This window comes from Ictalurus furcatus, chromosome 25 (genome assembly GCF_023375685.1).
Source record: "Ictalurus furcatus strain D&B chromosome 25, Billie_1.0, whole genome shotgun sequence".
Lineage (NCBI taxonomy): Eukaryota > Metazoa > Chordata > Actinopteri > Siluriformes > Ictaluridae > Ictalurus > Ictalurus furcatus.
In genome coordinates this window covers 15,262,863-15,286,395 of record NC_071279.1, presented here as the reverse complement: position 1 = coordinate 15,286,395, position 23,533 = coordinate 15,262,863, and the positions used below count along the sequence as shown (strand labels likewise).

Here is a 23,533-nt window from a genome sequence, read left to right as displayed (position 1 = left end):
CGGCTTTGATCTTCTCTCTGCACCTTTTGTTTTTTGATCCTGCTTTGGCTGTTCGTAATAGAAACATAAAAGAGAGAGCTTGTTCTACATAGAGCGTGCCACTGCCTCACCCACGTTATTCACAAATGCCACGTGATTCCCTCTCAACTGAAATAAATTCGACTCGGAATTATTTCCGCTTATTATTTCGATCTCTGTTCCTCTCTTTAACCCGATTAAAACAAGTTTTCGCAAGCATCAAAACGGCTTCATTAATACAGAGGCGTCTCTCGCTCTATGTAATAATAATCCGCCCTTTGGTTGTGTTTCTGTTTGTATTTCCCTATAGGTCAATATGTTTAATTACATTTACATGAAATGAATAAAGGAAATCAGTGTTGACTCAGATCACAGTTTGTTCTTGTTCGTTTACCTGAAACACAGAAAAAGACAAATGTGCAAATATGCCTCATTAGCGCAAAGCTTGTACAGTATCCGTTTCATGGATTTTACTTCATTCCATCACTATCATTTCTGGAGCTATGGGTTGTCCTCAGTTCTTGCTTTGTCATCATTAAACGCCATTACCTGACGTAGGATATTAAGAATGCCTCACTTCAGTCAGTAAAAATACGAGGAAATGAAACCGTGAGGCATGGAGGTGGGTTTTTTCCTCCATGTGGTTATGGAGTAGCTCGACCTCATCGCTTTCTCATTCGCCTTCTTGTTCATTTGACTGCAAGTTATATACTGTATATAATTGTGTATGTGACAAATAAAAATCTTGAATCTTCTTATTCAATCTAACACCCCATCACTGAGATTCACGGCTTTCAGTGTGTTTATAGCATGTGTAAGACCTCAAGACTGCAGCTGGGAAATTCGGTACATTTTAAGGCAACCTGAGGCGCTAGGGTTAAATGTCGTAGTTTTAGCCGTTAGCTGAGGGTGAGGACAGGCAGGTGTTCTCCTTAGATCCCCCCCCCAAATGACTGGTTTTAGTGGTTTCCTACGTCTGGATAATAAATGGGGCGAATCCACAACATCCACTGTGAAAAAGCTGAATTAGCTCTCTAATATCAGACTGCCGAGGAGATCAATACAGCAGCCAGAGGTACATATGAGAAGGGCTGTCTGAATGATGTACTCTCTCTCTCTCTCTCTCTCTCTCTCTCTCTCTCAGTACACCCTGCATGCACATCATAGCCCACATCACAGGCATGTCTTTGAGTCCATATATAGCAATGACAGTGGCTCTGAATGGCTTGGATCAGCACAGGCATACATCACATAAGCAGCATTTTGAAGACTTTTTTTTTTGGATAAGCAAAAAATAAATAATGAAAACGTTCATGTATTTGTGTATGTATGCACAGATCAAGGACAACTAGACACTATTAAACGGTGAGAAATGCGATTTGGACTCTCACGGCGTGCACTGAAGAAAAAAAAAAACTCATCAGTTCCATGTGATTGAATTGAGTTACATTAACACAATTTATTTTCATACATCTAGCATGATTTGAGGATGTATTTTCAAAGCTCGGAATAAAATCAAAATCTACACACACCCCTGAACTGGGGCTCGAACCCAGGAAGCTGGCATTTTGTAACACCCACATTACTGCTCCACTATTCTACTGCACAGGTTTGATTGTGTGAATTGAATATGTTAATACTACGTGATTACATAATTAGAAACTTCATTTTAGTATAATCCTTACATGCTGTGTAGTTACAGGAATGTGCATATTTTATATGATAGCTGAAATAGGCTAATAAAATAGATAATTACTAATATAATATGTTTGAGCTACAATTATTTCTTGAGTTCTGGGCAGTAGTAGCTCAGTGGTTATGAAGTTGGCCTATTGATCAGAAGGTTGTGAGTTCAAATCCCAGACCTGCCAAGCTGCCCCCCTCTGGGCCCTTGAGCAAGGCCCTTAATCCTCAACTGCTCAGTTCTATAAGCAAGATAAATCAATGCTGTAAGTTGTTCCTGATTAAGTTGTCTGTCAAATGCTGTAAATGATCATTTTCAGCATATTTCCTTAGTTGGCTAAACATGTATAGCCTAGCTAACTTGGTAACTAGCTAGCTAACATGAGGTGTGTTTATAAATGTTTATAAACGTCACTACTAATGCAGTTGAAGATTAGAAGAAAAAAAAAATCAGCTGTTTTTTTTTAAAACCCAAATGGGGTTCCACTCCTGTCACCCAAGAGCAGGAATCTGCACGCAGGATGTTTTTTTTTGTTTTTCACACCATTCAGTGTAAACTCTAGAGAGTGTTACGTGTGAAATTCCCAGGACATCAGCAGTTTCTGAAATACTCAAACCAGTCCAATCTGGCACCATGGTGATAGTCATAGTGAGATATATATATATATATATATATATATATATATATATATATATATATATATATATATATATATATATATATATATATACTCAGCAAAAAAAAAAAGAAGCGTCCCCTTTTCAGGAGACCGTATTTTAAAGAAATAAGCTTTACAGATCTGTATTGGAAAGGGTTTAAACACCGTTTTTCATGCTTGTTCAATGAACCATAAACAATTATTGCACCTGTGGAACTGTCCTTAAGACACGAACAGTGTACAGGCGGTAGATGATTAAGGTCACAGTTACAATAACTTAGGACACTAAAGAGACCTTTCTACTGACTCTGAAAAACACCAGAAGAAAGATGTCTAGGGTTCCTGCTCACCTGCGTGAACATGCCATAGTCCTGCTGCAGGGAGGCATGAGGACTGCAGATGTGGCCAGAGCAATAAACTGCAATGTCTGTAATGTAAGACGTCTAAGACAGTGCCACAGAGAGACAGGAAGGACAGCTGATCGTCCTCGAAGTGGAAAATTACATGTAACCCTGTGTCCCTCAGATGTGATCGAGAACTTGCAAAGAGTGGAGGAACATCTCACAGCAAGAACTGACAAATCTGGTGGAGACACCACATGCAGCTGGTGGAGACACCACATACTGACTGTTACTTTTAATATTGACCCCCCCCCCCCCCCCCTTTATTCAGGGACTCATTATTCCATTTCGTTTGTCAAATGTCTGTGAAACTTCTTCAGTTAATATCTCAGTTGTTGAATCTTTTTATGTTAATACAAATATTTACACGTTAATAAATTAGCTGGAAATAAAAGCACTTGAATGTGAGATGACATTTCTGTTTTGCTGAGTTTATGTGTGTGTGTGTGTATGTGTGTGTGTGTGTGTGTTTGAGTGCAATCATGAAGCTACTGAGTTCTGAACACTAATCACCTTCTCAGAAACATTTGAAGCATGTGCCTTTGAGTTCATAAACAGTATTTAATTAGCAGCCTTCAGGCCAGACTCAAGTAAAGTTTTATTTGCTCTTCGATTGGATTTTACCAGCTGATAAAATTTTTATAAAAGGCCTTTTGTACAGAAAAAATGCTCATACTTAAAGGATGAAGCCTTATTATCAGGTTTGGCCAGCATTTCTCTCTTCATTAGTTGAGTTACTTGACACAGAAGCAAAAGATTCAAATGGCTAACTGTCCTCAGATAATAATGACGTCACCGTTGATGATGTAACAACATTAGAACCTAACTGTTGTTAAATTAAACTATACTGTTGTTAAATTAAAAAAAAAAAAAAAGATGTGGTCTGATGTGTAAGATAATGAATTGTATGCAAGGATGCAAGCTGGCATTTGAATATGGAAATGATTTTATGTGGTCTTTCACTCTCATGCTTTATAATACAGTTCAGTTTCATATACTCAGTTAGGAAGGTTAGCAGTTGAATACGGTGAATAAAATAGGCTTTCTAACAGTTTTAATGTTGTTTCATGAACAAACATCTTTGGCCTTGGTCCTGTTTTTATAGTCTGGCCCTTACTCTGAACTAACTGTATAGCCCTGCAATAAGCAACATGAGACATGGGTAATAGCACACTTTGGGTCACATGGTGCCCCATCAATTTTAGCAAATGAGTTTTCTACTGAAATATATAGCTGCTTCTTCACATATGGGCTCAAATACACACCAATACATCCTACTCAAAGTCTCTCATTCTCTCTCTCTCTCTCTAGTGTCCCCATCATGTGTTATGAAGACTAGTGACACCGTATTCGTCCTTCTCTGACTCACAAACATTGTCTACGCTTGGGTTGTGTTATCTGTTTCATTAGAGCATTGTGACCGTTTTTTTGTTGTTGTTTTTTAAAAATAATAAAATCCATTTTTTTATTTATGATTTGCATACCATTTGAAAATAATTTGGCACTGTCAGAGTCAAGCTTCTCCTTATGAGCATGTCATGGTAACATTTCAGCGTCGTGAGCAGACACATTTTCCCTCCTACTGCTAAATATGTACCACGCATACTGCAATATTCATAAATGTAAACAATCCTCCATCTGTTATTGGACGTTTCGGAAATGTCATGTCTCGGGCTGGGACGGACACGTAGCACTTAAAACGAGACCGAAATAGAAGCGCAACTTTATTGCAGCAGCAGCAGCTCTGGCACCTGCTTTTGTTTTATTCACTGTGGGTTAATTCAGTGCTACCAAATGAGCTAATTTCATGCTCTTGTGAACAGACGAAACTCCTTCACTGGTGAGGACCGTCTCCTGCGCAGCTGCTGGAAAGGGAACACAGCGGATGGCGATGATGTGACCTTGTTTACAAGTGGCCTTATATTATACCCTGGATGGGTGTATAATTCTTGTCTTTTAGGCTTTGTTAGTTGCAGAGCATGACAATCGTGCTTGGTGTCTGCATCAGACAGGTTAGTTACAGCTATTAGAGCAACACTATGGGAACACTGCCTGTCTTGTAGCGTCTAGGAAGGTCATATAAAAGTGTGCATCTTGGTGGAAAATAAATGTGACTCAGTCTGCCAGACCAAATACAAGAAAACAACAAAAATGCCAGCCAAAATATGTACTTCTCCTCAAAGCAGAGATTTCTAATCAAACCATAAAAAGAAAAATAAATAACCTAAGGCACTAACATCAAAAAGATTCCCATTTGACGTTGTGCCAATACACAAAGCAGGGGGGAAAAACACATTTCAGCCATTTTTAAAAGAACAAACACACAATGAACAAATAAAACACTAGTTTTGAGCTAGTAAAGTCTGCTGCAAGGTTAAAACTTGCTCTGAGGCTACAGTCTATGGCTGCATGATATATTCAGCATGATCTTCAGTTTATTTTGAAATTCAGAGTAGAATTTTTGTAGTTTGAGCTTCCTTCATCAACATTTTTGGTCTATATTCATTTTAGTTAAATGTTTCCTACAATAACCCCAATGCCATTTCACTGGCCTCTGGTATCTCTGCCTTAACAGAGCGATGCAGCCGTGCTTTAGTGCTTTAGTCTGTCCAGCTCTCTCACCTCCTCATCTGTACACTCTGCTCAAACAGATCAGCTTCCAAAGCTTTAACTTTCATGCTAATACCGCCACCAATGCCATCGCGCTCGTCATCTCATAGATCGCTAACTCACCGGGTCTCTGTCGTAACTCAGCACAACTGTGTCGTATAGCTGCATTGCATTCTGGAACTCCAACGTCTTCTGCCTCCACTACTTCTACATTGGATTTCTCATTACTACGGCATTGAACATGGTGAGTGAGAAAAGAAGCTCTTTTGTTTTTAGGAGCTAACAGCGAAACCTCAACATTATCACTCGTTTAGGATCGTTGAATTTTTTGCTACTATTAAATGCCATTGTAACTGCGCTAGCAATAACAATATCACCGTGCGACTTTAGAGAGAGAAACAACCCGCTAACGTCTTACAGGAAAAAATGAGAATACAGCACCGACCAGCAAACGAGCAGTAGAATCACTAAGGACATCGCAAATATTTCCGTAAAAAAAAAAAGAAAAGTAAACACGTTAACGTTTTTTTCAGGTTGGAGTTGGACAGATTGCTCCGTATCTGATTGGTGTAAAAATGTGAAGCATCACTGAAGCATTTGCATAGTCAACACTTTAACAAATCACTACGCGCATCATCAACAGCACACCTGAGAGTTATTTATAGTAATTCGATGAGGCAAAATAAATAAATAAATAAAGAGTGTAGACCACAGAAAGCCACATCACCCAAAAATAAACACATTACCAGACATAACACCATCTAATACAGTGTGGAATCACAGCAGAAGCCACTCGAACTGAATGTTCACTTTTACTTGTAAGGTTTAACAGCTTTTCCTGTGGGTCTTGTTAATGAGTTTATATATAATGTACATAGATAGAGTTTTTTTAGAGGGTGGTGGGGGGATCTTATCATGATGAGCCATTATAATTATACCTTATAATCATAATTGAATTCACTTGTATGATGTGGAAAAGGTTGAAATATTGATAAAGAAAATAGTTGAAATAGTATGTAATTGAAACTTTTGCAAAATCTAAATCTACAACCGGATCTGTAAAGCTGCTTTGTGACGATGCACGTTAAAAGTTCTATAGAAATAAAATTGAATTGGAGTGACATAGATGTGCATGTTTCAGTCATATTGGAATAACGTGGTGGACACATTCCCCTCAATATCTACGATTTGAGCAGTTCTGCTATGTAGCGTGCTCAGAGACCATCTTGGACAATAAGTCTTCTTGTACAATACATTTATCCAACATTGCAATACATTTGAATTAGGGCTGGGCAATACAGTGTATGTATATATATATATATATATATATAGAGAGAGAGAGAGAGAGAGAGAGAGAGAGAGAGAGGTAGATACACACACACACACACATATATATATATATATATATATATATATGTGTGTGTATATATATATATATATATATATATATATATATATATATATATATATATATATATATACACAGTTGCAATCAAATTTTTTCAACCCCCATTGCAAATTAGGTTTATTGTCAAAATTTACAGACTTTCAGCTGTTTGCAATGAACATATCAAACAAAAGCAACTGAAATAGTTCAACTATATAATATTTATATGTAAATGAAATGCAACTATATAAAATTTATATGTAAATATATAAATGTACAAGCTCGATTAGAACATTTTGAAAATCGCATTCATTTGAGTTAGCCGAATTATTTGTGAAAATAGGCCCAGCACTAATTTGAATGGAAACGTCTCGACAAACCTACTGAAAAGTCCTAAACTCCAAGCCGTTTCTAAGCCGCTGTTTACCTGCGGTACTGTTTTCTTTCATTAGCATTGATGGTGTGGCTCATGCACCTGTCTCTGAACTGTGATATTTATTGCTGACCCCGTGCTGTGTCAGTGTGATGAGAGTGAACATATCTCAGTAGACAGGTAATTAGAGGCCGCATGGTGAGCGAGACTCCTGCACCTGCCCCGTCTCGCTGTAATCGTCCCTGACAATGGACTCCGTGTGCCAAAAAACCCAGAGTGTCTGGCTTGATATATTTCAGATCTATAACAGACCGTTAGAGTTGGGACTGCAATCAGTGCCCCAAACCAAAGAGCGCCCCAAAGCACATGGCACAGAGGTCTCATTATGGTGGCGAGCGGCTGGATTTATTCTAGCTTTAGCTGTGGGGTTTAGATGAATGTTGTCTTATTGACCTAGTCATTGTCTCCTTCAGAAAACCTGCAGCTAGCTGAAACAGCAGTGCTTTTTTTTTTCAGTTTGAGTTACAACTCACATATACTGTATACAAATGTCCTCTAGACCACAGCTCTCTTGAATTCTGGATTCTGTTTGGTCGGAAGTTGTTGATTAGTTTTCTAACAGCAGCTCTGACAGTAGCTCTGGCTGCGACTCCAATCAGAGGTTTATATAAACGTGCTTCTTTTAATACGTTATTGTTTCTATAGTATCCAATCATTCACAGGGACTTGTATGAAGGGCGCTCTAAATAAATGTACTAAAAACATGCCATCGTTGTTCTGGTGAAGTTTTCTGTGAGGAGAAAGTCTTCAGGGCGGAGTACATTGCGGTTGCTCTGTAATATGACAACGCAAAACAAAAGTCTTTATTAAGTGGTATTTTCAGTAGACAAAGGTGTGTGAATGTGTACAAGTTCTAATACTGTAGCATTCAAATAACTGCACTAATTAAGCACAGACAGGTAGTTACCTAACCTAATAATACCTTCTATCATCTAAATCTCAGTGTTTTGGTGGTTTGTTTTTTGTTTTGTGCTCTTGCCAAAGTTTGAGGAATTTCAACTACAGGATGAAAAAACCTTTCTTGTCATCATCTTAATCTTCCATTTTCTCCCATTCTGTGTGCCTCGGTGCTAGCCTCGGGGAAATACAGCTGCGAATCAATGGATTACTGATGGATATTGATGACCCTTAACTGTCCCACAGCTTTGGTCTTTCTCTGTTTTGATCCCCTCCAAATGCCCTCTTATTACTTTTAGAGAAAAATACCCTGTTCCTGGTAATATGGAGAAAATAAAATCCGTCTGACACCACCACTGAACTCACTAAGTAAGAACAAGCAAACCCCATGACGTTCTCACTTCACTCTCCATAGGAGGACGCCATAGGTTTGGCAAAATGGTGAAGATGCGTTCCTTAAGAGTGTTCGGTCGCACTGCATATGTTCTGCATCAAAGCTTCTTGAATACTTTACGTAATCTTTACGACTACAGTGAATTGGATTTTATTTCAATCCTCTACCAACCCCTCAAGAGGAAGAAGACTGTACAAGTGGAGGACAAGTGAAGCAGCACTTGAGATTCTTTTGTTGGAAGCTACAGAAAGATTTATTTATTTATCTATTTATTTATTTATTTAAGGCTTGAGTTTTCTGCAGCTTGAATTCCAAAAGAGATGAAAAAAATGTTCTAGTAGCAAGAAAGTTCACGTTTTACAATTTCCAGACAACCAGAACTGGACCCTTGAGCCTGACCTTTGTCAACTGTTTGTAAGGATTACATTTGTAGTTTTTTTGTTTTTTTGTTTTTTTTAGTTTTTTTTTTAATAAAAGCATCTACCAATTGAATAAATGTAAACATTTTTTAATGTTTAGTCGATACGTATAAGATTATCTGGATCACCAGGCTGGACACGCTTTATCGAATTCCATGCACTTTGGAATGAAATTTCACTCTATTGTTTTTCCATTTGTTCCCATTGCTTTTTATTTATTCATCGTTATGATTTATTTCCGCATAAAAAAAGCAGTGTGTCTTCACTCTAGAAACCTCTTAATCATCGATTTTTCTGAGAACAGTTAAGGAACTAATACCTCCCTAAAGGGGACCTATTACGCCCCTTTTTACAAGATGTAATATAGGTCTCCGGTGTCCCCAGATTGTGTCTGTGAAGTTTCAGCTCAAAATACCCCACGGATTTATTATATTATCATTTATTATACCATGCTGTAAATGCCCCTTTTTGGGTGAAAGCAAAAACACGCTGTTTTTGTGTGCGTCTCTTTAAATGCAAATGAGCTGCTGCTAACTGCCCCCTTTCCGGAAGAGGGCTGTGCCTTTACAGCTCGTGCTTCGGATACTACGGCAACAACAAATCAGGAAAACCGGTATGACTCACACAGTAAATACCGGTGTTCGGTCCTATGTGTATGAACCTGAGTCGGACATTGATGAAGGAGAGACCTCGGCAGAAGTAACAACTGTGAGAATGGTAACTTTAGCCGCATTAGCCGTGGAATTTACCGACAAGCACATTCGGAAAGGTGATTTGCAAACATTCATAAAATATAAAGTGCGATACTTACGTCGAACAGTCGGTATTGATCCATGCTTGAGAATAAACTTTTCAGCAAATCCTGCTTTGTATTGACCCGCATTCACAAAGCAGTCTGGTGTAAAATGATTCAAACAAACATATACGAATGTAGCTATTTTTTGGGACACATATCCTCCTACTACTCCACTGTGTCTTCAGTGGCTCTGATGCCGGGAGTACATGAAGACTCTTATACTGAGACATTCTTCTTATCACTATAGCTGCTCCAGCATGGAGAACATGGCGGACTGTGTGCAGCTCACTCAGGGGAGGATCTATGCTAATAGGGCAGACTCCGTCACCAGTCGTGGGTGGGGCCTGTTCCGATGTGACATCACAATAGATAGAAAATGCGTCATTTTGAGACACTGTTTATGATTTATGGGAATATAAAAAAGGAGTGGGTGGATTTTTACCATTGTAGGGTGGTTGTGTACGCGCACTGACATCACACACCATGTAAAAGAGAATTTTGTATAATAGGTCCCCTTTAAAAGCAATCTTCAGTTGATATCTGGTTCAAGATCATAGGATTGTATAGTCAAGGAGGCATCTTTTAGAGTATTAAGAAACACCCAAACTGATGGGCAGCGGAAGGCTTTGAAAGTTTGCAAATGCTACCGGAACCACTCTAGAGAAGACATGGCAACCAAAGAGTTTGCAGAGTTTAGATGGAGGAGTCATGAGCAAGCCAGTTGTAGAAGACCCGAGAGTCTGTGTGGACTGATAGGGGACAAGAAGGTGAGGGAGATAAGAAAGAAAGCTCTTTTTAGTGAGGAGAATGTTTTCTGAAGTGAAAGCGGGAACGGTGCTGAAATGAGTGCTGCTGAGAAGCCGAGCAACCTAGTGACTAATGTTCACAACATATCATTCATTCGCTTATTAATTATTGCAACATTGTCTCAATTAGTGTTGCAAGTCTGCACTGCTTGACTCACTACCCAGCAGAAGCAGCAGCGTTAAATGAAAACTTCTCATTTAACTCTGTAGATTTCACTGCAAACCGAGCCTGCCACCCTCTGCGCCATCATTAGCCATGACAATGATTGGTGACGTGAGACACAGTTGAAGGAACCCGACTTCATCCATCTCCATCTCGTATGTCAGAGAACAAACTGTGGGTACGAATCGTGAATGCCCTCACACTCACTCTGCCATGCCAATGAACAGCATCGACTTCCTGCTGGGTCTCACATGGAAATGCTGATGTGTAGAGCAGCTAGTCATGCTGTTTGGCTTCGACGTCACATTGCTCCTTGATGAGAAATGTTTCCTCAGCGAATAGTTTCAGCCTGGAGGTTGTTTTTTTTTAATACACTGCAAACTATATAAAAACTCCAATAGAGCACACGGCTAGCTGCATGAATAGATTGTCTAAAGGCACACAGTTGAAATGTCAACCCACAGCTCTTTAGAGCAACTTCATTGAGCTCTGGCCCATTGTGCAGCATCAGATTTATTTTTCTTCACCCATGCTTGTGTCAGACTGAGGGACACACAGAAGCTTTCATTTGGCTTATCTGTCATATTTTAATCTAAACTCTGTTCGTGGGGAAAAAAATCTGGTCTGGAAGAATCTGAGAGAAATTACAAATGATATAAACCACCAACATCCAAACAATCAGGACAAGGAAGCGTCTGTATTTATTTGTCCGTCTGTCCATTTAGACACTGCCTTATCTACAGTTGAGGTCATAAGCCTTGTGTACGCCTTGCAGAATCCTCCAGGTCCTGCACATTCTTTGCTTTTCCAGCATCTTCTGCATATTTGACCCCTCTATAACAGCGGCTATATGATGTTGAGATCCGTCTTTTCACACTGAGGACAAATGAGGGACTCGTACACGACTATTACAAAAGGTGCAAACATTCACTGATGCTCAAGAAGGCAACACGATACATTAAGAGCCAGGGGGGTGTAAACTTTTGAGCAGGATTATTGGTGTAAATTATTATTTTGTTTAAAGATGTTATTTTTTTTGTTGTTCATTTAATACTGCCCTTCAGAAGCTACATACGATTTTTACATGTTACGCAGAAGACAAAAATAATAACATTTTATAAAAATCATCCTGCTCAAAAGTTTACACCCCCCTGACTCTTAGTGTATCGTGTTGCCTTTTTGAGAATCAATGAATGTTTGCACCTTTTGTAATAGCTGTGTATGAGTGGACATTTTAAAAGTGGAGTCTACATATATTTGCCGTCCCGGGGTGTCACATGTTTGAGGTTGTACATTCATTCACCGCATAAGGATCCTCATGTGGACTTGCTCTGTTATGGAACTCGGACATCACCAACACATTTGGATTACTAAAGATTAGACCGGCACACAAAAGCACAGTGTTGGGACTGAGGAAATGGGAATCCCACCACTCGTTTGTAGAATGAACACCATGCGAAAGCTAAATGTGGCTTGGCACGCTTCGGCAGATTGTGAATCCCTCATCTCCCTCGAAATGAACAGCGTTCTGAGCCATGTGGAACTAAACAGTGTGAATCATTGTGTCAGGAGAGGTTAAATAAGGCTTTTGAGATGATGAAGGATCAAATAGAAGGAAAACTCAGTAAATAAGACAACAGATGTCCGGATTTGTGATGTAAAATGTGATTTGTGAAAGCTTTAAAGATATTTACTACTCACAAATAGACAAAGGTCACAAATAAAAGAAAGAATAAATCTGAGAGGAAATCTAAAGCCGGAATATTTAAAGACCTAGTGAGAAGGAAATTCTTACTTTGGTCACGGATTCATGCCTAGTATTTTGTTTTAGATGGGATTCGAAAATTAGTCTCTTGCTGTACATACACTCCCAGTCAAATTGTTTTTACATTTTATGACCCATTATTGTTAATTAAGTAAGTAAAGAAATTAAACCATCAAATCTTTAAGGACTTCTTAATCATCCATTCTAATTCTAATGGGACTACAGTAAATGAGTGTTTTATTCTAGGCGAGCGCACTTATTTGGAGAAGCAGTTACTGCAAGACTGCAAGGTACTGTTCAGATATACTGTGTGCTAATTGAATGGATCGAGATTGGCCTTTTCCAGTTAGAGCTAGATTTTGTTTCCAATAAAATAAAAGGTGTGGTATGGTCGTGCAGTGGGGAGCGATAATGCCTCATAGCTCCAGGATCCATAGTTCAGTCCTGAGCATGAGTTACTCTCTGTGTGGTTTCACATACATGTCTAAGTGGGTTTCCTCTGGGTTCTCTGGTTTTCTCCCACCTCCCAATAACACGTGGATCGCCTATGCCAGTTGGTCACCAACCCTCTTCCTTGAGATCTGCCTTCCTGCAGGTTTCCTCTCCAACCAACATCTAACACACCTGTTTTAGTTGATCAAGAACTTCTTATGGCAGTGATTAGATGGTCAGGTGGGCGTGATTGTGGTTGGAGCTAAAGTCTTCAGGAAGGTAGATCTCCAGGAACAGAGTTGATGACCACTGGCCTATGCTAAGTTGCCCCTAGGTGTGAATGTGTGTGTGTGTGTGTACATGGTGTTCTGCAATGTACTGGAATCCAGTCTACAGTATGATATATTCCAGTCTCATGCACTTATATATTCCAGTCTCATGCATACTTTTACCAACTTCTTACTTAGATTTTCTCCTTCTAAAGTATTTAATGTGAACCCATTTCTTTTGACATTTGACTGACATTGTTGTTCTATGAGCACTGGATAATCACGATGGTTTCCAAAGGGAGTTTTGGCCATTACTAATGGCATTTTATAGTGTCTTATGGCCACCATGTAACTTTGTGTTAAAGATCTTGACATGTACACTTGCACACAAAGACAGTATCCAAGTGTTGAAACACTGCCCCTGGTGGTTCGGAGGGACAAAATAGAACCTGAAAAGACATTTCAATTACCCTTTTATTGAAAATGAGATCCATCCATTCATTTTCTATACTGCTTATCCTACAGGGTCACAGGGAACCTGGAGCCTATAACAAGGAGCATGGGGACACAAGGTGGGGTACACCCTGGACGGGGTGCCAAAACATCACAGGGCACAATCACATACACATTCACACACTATGGACACGCCAGTCATGTCCAATGCATGTCTTTGGACTTCGGGGTGAAACCGGAGTACCCGGAGGAAACCCCCGCAGCATGGGGAGAACATGCAAACTCCGCACACACAAGGCCACAGTGGGAATCGAACCCCCAACCCTGGAGGTGTGCGGCGAACGTGCTAACGACTAAGCCACAGTGCGCACTGAAAATGAAAATGAATGTGATATGTGATCTGTTTCTAATGGTTGCTTTTCTACCTACAGGACACAGACCTGATCATGACCTTTAACATTTCCATGCATCGCTCATGGTGGATGGAGAACGGTCCTGGGTGCAGGGTGACCCCTGTGACCCCTCCGCCCTCCTGGGCTCCTGAAGACCACCGCTACATCAGCATAGCTGGCTGCGTTCTGGAGTACCAGTATGTGGAGGTGGCCCACAGTTCCCTGCAGATCATCCTGGCTGTAAGTGTTTCCCTCGACCCTGACCACTCACTCCTACTCAATCTAACCATTTAAACCAAAGCAATTGGCTGCGCATTTTCATAAATATGTATAATATACTTGTATCTGCTTATAACTGAGGTGAAGATAAGATATATCGTGATGTATTCTATAGTTGAACCGATGCCCCAGGACAGTGAGAACGAGGGTTAAATAGGTTTCAATGTCGCTTATGAACGTGACATGGTACCTTTTGATATCTGCCTTTGGAGCCGGCGAGAGCACACGCATGAAGTGTTTGCACAAATTGGCCTGCTAATGGGATATTCGAATTGGCTGAGCATGCTTTGAAGAGCTTGAATTTAAATGTGTTTGTTTTGCATTCTGCACTAAGACCTCCAAGGAAGTGTACCATCTCTTGCATCATTTGCTTGCTTTTCAGAAATAACTAACTTTGATAATGAGACTGTAAGTTACATTTGCAATATGTATTGTGATTTTTACAGAAGATTCAAAAACATTATCAATCCATTATCAATTTATCAAAAAATACAGACAATCTAGCTATTATATGTCAGGAAGTGTAAAGTTGCTTTCACCTGTGCGGTGTTCAGTTTGCGCGCAGGTGCGAATGCCATGCGTTCTGGATAATTGGCCAGACAAACAAAAAAGAGAGAATAAATCTAGGGTGCGATATACAAAATATTCAAATTAGTTATTTTTACAATTATTTTATCATGTATTTAGCACCAGCTTCCTGTTCTACATGCTCAGGTGATTTATTTATTTTCTATTGCTTTATTTGTGATTATTGAATTACGAGGATGTTTTCAGTTCTACACAACTCTCGTGCTCTTTATTGGTTCGGTTCATTTAATTATGTATAGTGTGAAACCAAACCAAATAGCAAACAAACCGGATGTATCAGTTTTACTTTGAAATCACTTTGACTCAGCAAATGGACTAATAGTTGTTTGGTATGAACTACATAATAGGTTATGAGAGGCCAGGAAAAAAACACACACACACAATCGATAATAAACAAGAAAAGGTCAAAACACTGAAAGGAAACTCAGCAAAATGAGAACAAAGTGGCGATTTCATCATCGGTGTGCTATTCTGGGAAATCCCAGTTAGCCATCAGTGTCCTGCAACACCACTAATCTCATTTAGAAGGAGGCAAGATTTACTTTGACAGCAAAAACAACTAAAGCAAATCAAATAAAGTAATAACACTTTGTCATTCTTAGACCTTTGCTTTGACTTTTGCTGATATGCTCAACCTTTCTCAATTTCCACCCAACTGATGCCACAAGTTATAGTTTTCTATTCCAAGTAGATGCTTTACAGTGGTATGAAAATGGCACTTATGCTAGGCTACATCTCAACCCACATACTACTAGAGTAAAGAGTTGTATAAAACTTAGAACAAAGACGTGTGCATTCACTCTATATGGAAATAACTTTAATGCACAACTTCCAACTGGGAAAAACCATTCACATCAAGCTGGGAGCTTTCTGATAGCCACAATTTCTCCAAACCAAACACACAAGTAAGGCAACTGGCTACATCAACATGTCTATTCTCCGATGAAATAAAGTCTTGCAATGGGAATTGTACATTACATTTTGGGATATTCCTGTTGTGCATGCTTCTGTTAAAGATTAGGAAGAGATGTAGTAATGTTTAACATGAACAACGCTGTATGCTACCTTCATTTGCAACTAACCTAGCAAACAAAGTGACAGTGTGTGACCTCTTTATTATTAATCCAGAATAATTAAAGTTTTCTCTTTTGACTGAACTCTCCCTTAAGCCTTATGCTGCATCCCAATTCGCCTACTATCCATCCTAAATAGTATCCGAGATTAGAATTAATGTGCCCTAAATCATAATATGTTGAAATGAGTATCCCAAATGTACCCGGATGCTCTATTATTTCCAGGAGATTTTTGAAGTGTGGATCCCTGGACACTTTTTCAGCTAATATTGCCCACAACTCCTCGTGCGAGGGAGGAGGAGCTTTGGGATGGCTTGCTTAGGTGGATGAGTGTAACGTCGGTGATGCGCCATCAGTATTTAAGTGTAAGAACTTAAATTGCACTAAGCACCAGAGCCATATCTGCCTGCAGTTCTTGCCCAGTTTCCCACTGAAGCTAAGCAGGGTTGAGCCTGGCCAGTACCAGGATGGGAGACCTCTTGGGGAAAGCTAAGGCTGCTGCTGGAAGTGGTATTAGTGAAGCCAGAGGGAATGCTCACCCTGTGGTCTGTGTGGGGCCCACTGCCCCAGTATAGTGATGGGGACACTATACTGTAAAAACAACACTGTCTTTTGGCTGGGATGTTAAACCAAGGTCCTGACTCTCTGTCAAGGGAATTGTAAATTAAATGATAAATATTCCTTATATAAATAATATAAGGAATAATGAATGAAACAAAGCTGAAATGTAACAGGAAGTTTGTTTACGGTGACAGTGTGCGTAACTAGGCAACGATGTTCTCTTGCGTTACATGACATGTTAATATGTCCCAGTACTTACACACTCTATACATGTACTTTTTCTTCACAAAAAGAGTACGTACTTTTAGTGCATAGTATAAGTAGGCGAATTGGGACACACCTATAGTCTTCCAATGATGCTAGGTCTTAGGGTTTTCCACGACTGCCATTTTATGGTATGGAGAATTATTTCCTTATACACAGAATGAACAATATATGGGCAAAAATATGTGGACTACTGACCTTCACACCCATATCGGAAGGTCAGGGGTTCAAGCCTCAGCACTGCCAGGCTCTAGGTTGCTGATCGGAAGGTCAGGGGTTCAAACCCCAGCACTGCCTAGCTGCCACTGGAGTGCTTGAGCAAGGCCCCTAACCCTCTCTGCTCCAGGGGCGCTGTATCATGGCTGACCCTGCACTCTGACTCCAGCTTCCTAACATTGTCCTGTAATGTATATGTGATAAATAAAGACTCATTATATGTGGTTCTTCCCCAAACCGTTGCCACAAAGTTCGAAGCATACAATTGTCTACAATCTTCGTATGCTGTATTTTTGTAAGATTTCCCTTCACTGGAACTAAGAGGCCCAAACATGCTCCAGTATGACAGTGCACAAAGCCAGCTCTAAATGGTAAATGGCACACTTATATAGCACTTTTATCCAAAGCACTTTATACTGTGTCTCATTCAACCATTCACAGTAGCAGAGCTGCCATGCAATCAGGAGCAATTTGGGGTTCAGTGTCCTGTCCAAGGACACTTCGGCAGGTGGAGTCACGTGGGCCGGGAATCGAACCGCCAACCCTACGAGTAGTGGACAACCCACTCTAACACCTGAGCCAGGGCTACCACAGCCACCCCAGCCACCCCAGCTCTATAAAGTATAATATCATTTACAAAGTTTTGTGTGGAAGAACATGAGTGGCCTTCACAGAGTCCTGACCTCAACCCCACTGGACACTTTTGATAAACTGGAACGCTGACTGCGCACCAAGCCATCTTGTCCAACATCAGTACCTGACCTCACTAATGCTCTTGTAGCCGAATGAGCAGAAATTCCCACAGCCATAGTCCAACATCTACTAGGAAGCCATCCCAAAAGAGAGGAGGCTGTTATAGCAACAAATGAGGGACCAACTACATATTAAAGCCAATTAATGCGCATTTAAGAAGCACATACTGTATGGGTGTGAGGGTAATGTGTCCGCATACTTTTGGCCATAGAGTGTATGTGCCTCACATGTCACCTTTGTGACTTTTATTCAAGTGCAAGTGCAGATCATCAGTCTGATTTGGTTAGTTTAAATGTTTCCGTGTCAGCTTAGTATGCCAGGGCCATGTTTCAGTAAAACTGCTCTTTCCAGTTTCAGCCTAGGCAGCTGCCTGTGTCGTAAGTAGGAAACAAGGCCTTATATTAAATATTCAAAGAGTTCATAATCAAGTCTGACATTATGTCAAAGGCTAGATAATTTTAACAGCCTGCCGAGGCGTTCTGTAAATAGCCACTCTCATCTTCAACCGAGCTAGACTTGTGTTCATGCTGTATTTATAGCCATCTGTACTCTGTCAGCAAATGGTCCTGCAGAGATTTTATATCAGAAAACAGTGGAAGAGAAAAACAACGCCAGCATTCTGACTCGGAGCCTGTTGGGAGCTTTTAGTGGCTTTGCAGCGCTCCACTCCTGGGACTGCAGGAAGTGCCACTCTTTCCTCACAGAGTATTCACAGCCTGTGTTCTCCTACAGCACTGTGTTTGTGTGTGTGTATGTATGTGTGTGTGTGTGTGGGCTTATACTCAGGTAAAAGACGACGCCGCATCCCCAGTGCGTCTTTAATTCTCAGCCTTTGCTGGTAATTACTAACCTGGGGCTCCCAGCCGGCGTGTGTGCGTATGTGTGAGTACGCCAGTGCCGAGATCTTTCAGAATGACTTAATGTATGCCATGTAATTAGGGAATGTGTTTATGAAACAGAGCTGTGTGTTTGCACGGTGCAAACGATCGTGCTGAAGCTTGCGTGTTTCCCCAGAGAGATTCGCTTCTCCTATGCTGAATGTGAGAAACGATGCTGCCATCAACGCTAAGCGTTTGCTGACGCTGCCATGGTGATCATCAGAGCATCAGTATTGTGACACAGCATTTTATTTAACTGGTAACAACCAAAGGCATGTAACATAGTGCTAAATACTGTGGCGTCTTAACAACTAACACTTGAAATTGACTGTAGTATCGCTCATTTTGGTGTTTTTCTATTGCTTTCAGCCAGTACACATTTTTTTGCTAATGGTGTGCTCCAGTAGGAAGGCAGCACCTTATTATCATTATTATTTATCCAGCATTGTAAGTGTATTCTTCTCAGCAATCCCATCATGTTGTTTCAAGGACGTGATAGGAAACAGTCATGCAATAATTCAATTAGTGCAGTACATAAAATCATCTGAAAATCATCTCAGAATGCACAGCACGTCAAACCTTGAGGAGGATGGGCTACAACAGCAGAAGAACACATCAGGTTCCAGTCCTGTCAGCCAAGAGCAGGAATCTGAGGCTACAGTGGACACAGGCTCACAGACAGTTGAAGACTTGAAACACGTCACCTGATCTGATGGATCTTTGCTGTCAACATGATGAATCCGTGAACCTGCCTTGTGTCAAACATTCAAACTGGTGGTGGTGGTGTAATGGTGTGGGGAATGTTTTCTTGGCACACACTGGGTCACCAGTCAAGCATTGTTTGCATGCCACAGCTTATCTGACTATTGTTGCTGACCACGTGCATTGTTTTATGGCCACAATTTACCCATCTTAATGACCACCTCCAGCATGATAATGTACCATGTCACAAAGCACAGTTTATCTCAAAGAAAGTTCTCAGTTACCAGTTGTGAATCCAATAGAGTGCCTTTGGGATGTGATAAACCAGAGATTCAGATAATAAATCTGCAGCAGTTAAGTGATGCAGTCAAGTCACCATGGACCAGAATGTTTCAGAATCAGTGCCACGGAGATCTGAGGCTCTTCTCAGAGTATTCTGAGTGAATTGTGTCGTAGCAGGCTAACAGTTGTTTTTATGTTTGTACCAGTGTTTGTACCACAAATTACAAAAGTGATTAAAAAAGATATATGAAATTATGGAAAATGCTGCAGGTATAGATCTTCCTAGATAATAAAGCCAATATTGCAAAGATTATAGTGGCATCGAAGCACAAATAAAATGCTGCCCTTAGTGTCAGTCGTAAAAAAAAAAAAATTGTATTAAAAAATCTCTCATTATTGCTGTTCTGCAAGGACATTATTCTTCAGTTGCTTAACTCAATTTCAAGACACTAACAGAATAATCCTAAAATAACTTCAGTTATTCTCAATTATGTTCACTTTCCAACTTACGAGTGAAAATAACTTTCAGTGGCTCGAATCAAAGAAAGAACGTGATACAGTATATCTCATCATTTTCCATGCGCCGAATTGATTTAGCTTGTTCAGACGAGCTTTAATAATGATAGAAATATCCTGAATACTGGACTTTTGAGCTTCGTAAGTCTTATTACAATCCAGATATCTAGGCTCCAAGATACGTTTGAACAGCATTAAGTATGTGCCAGATGGTGCAAAGCCCCAGCTGTCCACGTTTCAGCTTCTGTTCCATACATGGACCTTGAACATCAAATACTTAAGCACCTGCTCACAGATCAAAGGTGTGCTCGATGGACTTCAAATTGGTAAGAAGGCAGAACATCATGGAGATAATGGCTGGAGTTATCGTACCTTCAGTAAAGTTTAGTGTCCTCAGAGTGAGCGCTCATACACCGATCTGCAGGATTGATATGACGTCAATGAATTAAGTTTGCTTCATTTTACATAGGAGACCTGCATTTTAACCATCAGAATACTGTGGTACGAGGTATCACGGAAAGGATATGCCAAATGAGCAGTCTTATCCCCTCTCCCGCGCCAATAAAAACAGCAGATGAACTTCTCTGGAATGATTTTCAATTGTGTAAGTGCTTTGAAACTTAAGTCCTATTCGGACGGGATTAGTTTTCCAGGGGGACGTTCGAGAAATTCGTGTTTCACAGTCGTTTTAATCCCGTCCAAATCCGCCAAGTCTATGTTTTTCTTACACAACCGCTGTAAAAATCCCGGAGCAAATTACACACTGTTTTTTGGCTAACTCAGTGATCCTCTGAGAAATCTAATCCTGTCCAAATGCGAATGTCTGTGATTGCCGATAAAATTTTTTCACAATGCCTTTCCTTGTGTATTGTGGCCAACGTGAACTACCGTAGAAGCTCTTACGTGCACGTGCAATTCCCCCACTGAATTGCTGCGTGCAATTCAGTATGGATGTACATGTTTTTGCATGTTTTTGCGAAGAAATAAAAAATAAAATCACCAAGAAGAGCCAAATCACATAAATTGTTAAGCCTGGCCACTGTAATATCAGTGTCAGGTGATTCCTCACCTTCATTTCTGCACTCAGTTCTATAAAGTTTTAATTATATAAGTAATCACGCCTTTATTTCAGTAGGTTTATTATAAGCAGCCAGTTCTATCAAATCATGTGAAGTTTATTTTAGTAAGTTTTTTTTTTTTTTAAAAAAGAACTAATTTTAATAAATTAAACCTAAAGAGCACATGATCTGCAATGCCCAGATTTTACAAAACCACCTCCCACCTCTGTGATAAACACGGAGATGTTAGTCCCGTCCGAATCGGTACATGAAATCACAGACGTCGGGTGATAAGAATTGTAACTCAAACTACGTTTAGAAAACTAGTTGTCCTTCAATGATATCAATCAATTTGGTCAAAGGCACTTAGAATTTTTTCAGATATGTCTAGCACGTAATAACAACAGAGACTAATATAATACAACAGTTAAAAACTCTTCCTCTGGGATTAACATACAGTAACTTCTAATACATAGACCAATTCTTCTCATACTTTTTAAAATAACATTTTCTTAGCCCATAAAGACCGTCAAACACTCCATTCTTACGTAGCACTAGAGTTCTTTCTTAGTGTCTTTGGTTAGTTCCAGTTGCCATACACTACAGCCATCATCGCTAAATGTCCCTATTAAGTGAAATACCCTGGAAGCCCCTCCCCTTTCCATGGTCCATCACATTTGCGATCTTTTGTCTCGTCCCGCTTTGAAAGATGCACTGATGTGTTACCGTCACTTTCTGTCAAGGTAAATGGAAGATGTTTTTTTAGTTTATAAATGTGAAAAAAAAATAATCTATCAAGACACGTTCGACTTAGCTAACATTTTTCTTAGGTAACAAATTTTGGCCAAAAATTGTAAAAAAAAATTTTACGTTTGGTTTTCGGCTAAAAGACATTAAAAAAAAAAAAAAAAAAAAAAAGACGTAATTGTAGACCAACAAATAGATTAAACAAACTGTCACCTATAACACTTTACAGATAATGGTAACGGTAATGATAATTACACAGCAATTATAAACACTGTTTGTTTCTTGCTCTTTTGGTCCCGTCAGCACAGACTTGTTCAAACAGTTTCAGCAGCTGATCAATAGCGAAAATGTCGACCATGTGGAGCCATTTCATGGTTTCTACAAGGCAAATTAACAAGGGATTTGTGACTATCAGTGATTGAAAGTCTGAAAAAGCGATTGAAATTCATGAGAAGTAATCATGTTTTTAGTAATCAGTAATTCACTAATATATCGAAAATACACTGTGTTATGTTTACGTACTTTTAAACCTCCCTCCTCTTTAGTCCTAGGTTTGGAAATACAGGAACAGGCCAGATAAGATGTGCATGGGTCGGCCGAAGTGCTGAAGCGCTCTGAACGTTCTGTTCTGACACCTTAAAGCAGAAGATTAAAAGACTTGTGAAAAATTGCATTTAAGAAATTTCCCGCTACTTCAATTGTAGTCCATCAGGCCAGACATTTTTGGTTTGTGAGCTAGAGGGGTAATGGAGTAATGGAAGTCTCACTCAAAATTCTTTCCGTAAGTTTCTACCTCAAACCACAGCCAGTGCCTCAGTAATCTCACACAGAATTACTGATGTAGTCTGCTTGCACTAGACTGGAATCCCATTCAGGATGTATCAATGCCTTGCACCCAGTGTTCCCGAGAACACTCTACATTCACAACAATCCTGTCATGGATAAAGCTGTTATTGAAGAAGAGTAAATGACTGAATGGAAATTTTTCTGTGTAGCTAATGTTGCATTCGAGGCGAAGATGCAAATCATAATTCCCTGCCTACAAACTGGTAAAAAAAAATAAAAATAAAAAAAAAACACAGAAAACACTCCCTCAAGTTGAGATTTCAACTCAACTATAGCATAATGTCTAAAGTAAACTACCCCTTCTCTACTTTTAAATTAGTTTACAGCAGTATTGCCTTTAGATCGGTTAATATACAGACACAATACTAATTAAATTTATAACATTGACCATAATAATTTATGTTTTGAAAGAGTCAACATTATCATCGACATTAAAGTTACCACTAATGTTAGCTGGCTAGCTTGTTGCTAAGCTACTCACTATTGTTCGCTGTGCCGAGGTGGGAAATGACATTATTACAACTTGCATATTATGACTTACAAGGCACCACAAACTCATTCATAAGCTTTACTGGGGCAGGCATCTTGGACAAAAATAGTGCTATTTGATATCCTTCCATTCCATGGCCCCAAAAATGATACGCCGCTAAACGATAAGAGTATAATGATTGGGTTATGTGTTTGTGGACCTGATTTCAGGTGATATAGACTTCAATTACAGACTTGTATTTCTAGGGGGGTGGTTGGGGGGGTGGGGGGGACGGAGGATATTTATTGTAAATGGAAAATTGTG

At 39.7% G+C, this 23,533-nt stretch overlaps 1 protein-coding gene across 1 annotated transcript in view; it reads left to right on the top strand.

The window, feature by feature from the left end:
• nkain2 (sodium/potassium transporting ATPase interacting 2) overlaps positions 1 to 23,533 on the top strand; it is a 200,082-nt gene that overhangs the window by 136,931 nt on the left and 39,618 nt on the right. The window contains exon 4 of the mRNA XM_053614333.1: positions 14,017 to 14,217. Coding sequence (XP_053470308.1) covers positions 14,017 to 14,217 — 201 coding nt within the window. The remainder of the gene's footprint in view (positions 1 to 14,016; positions 14,218 to 23,533) is intronic.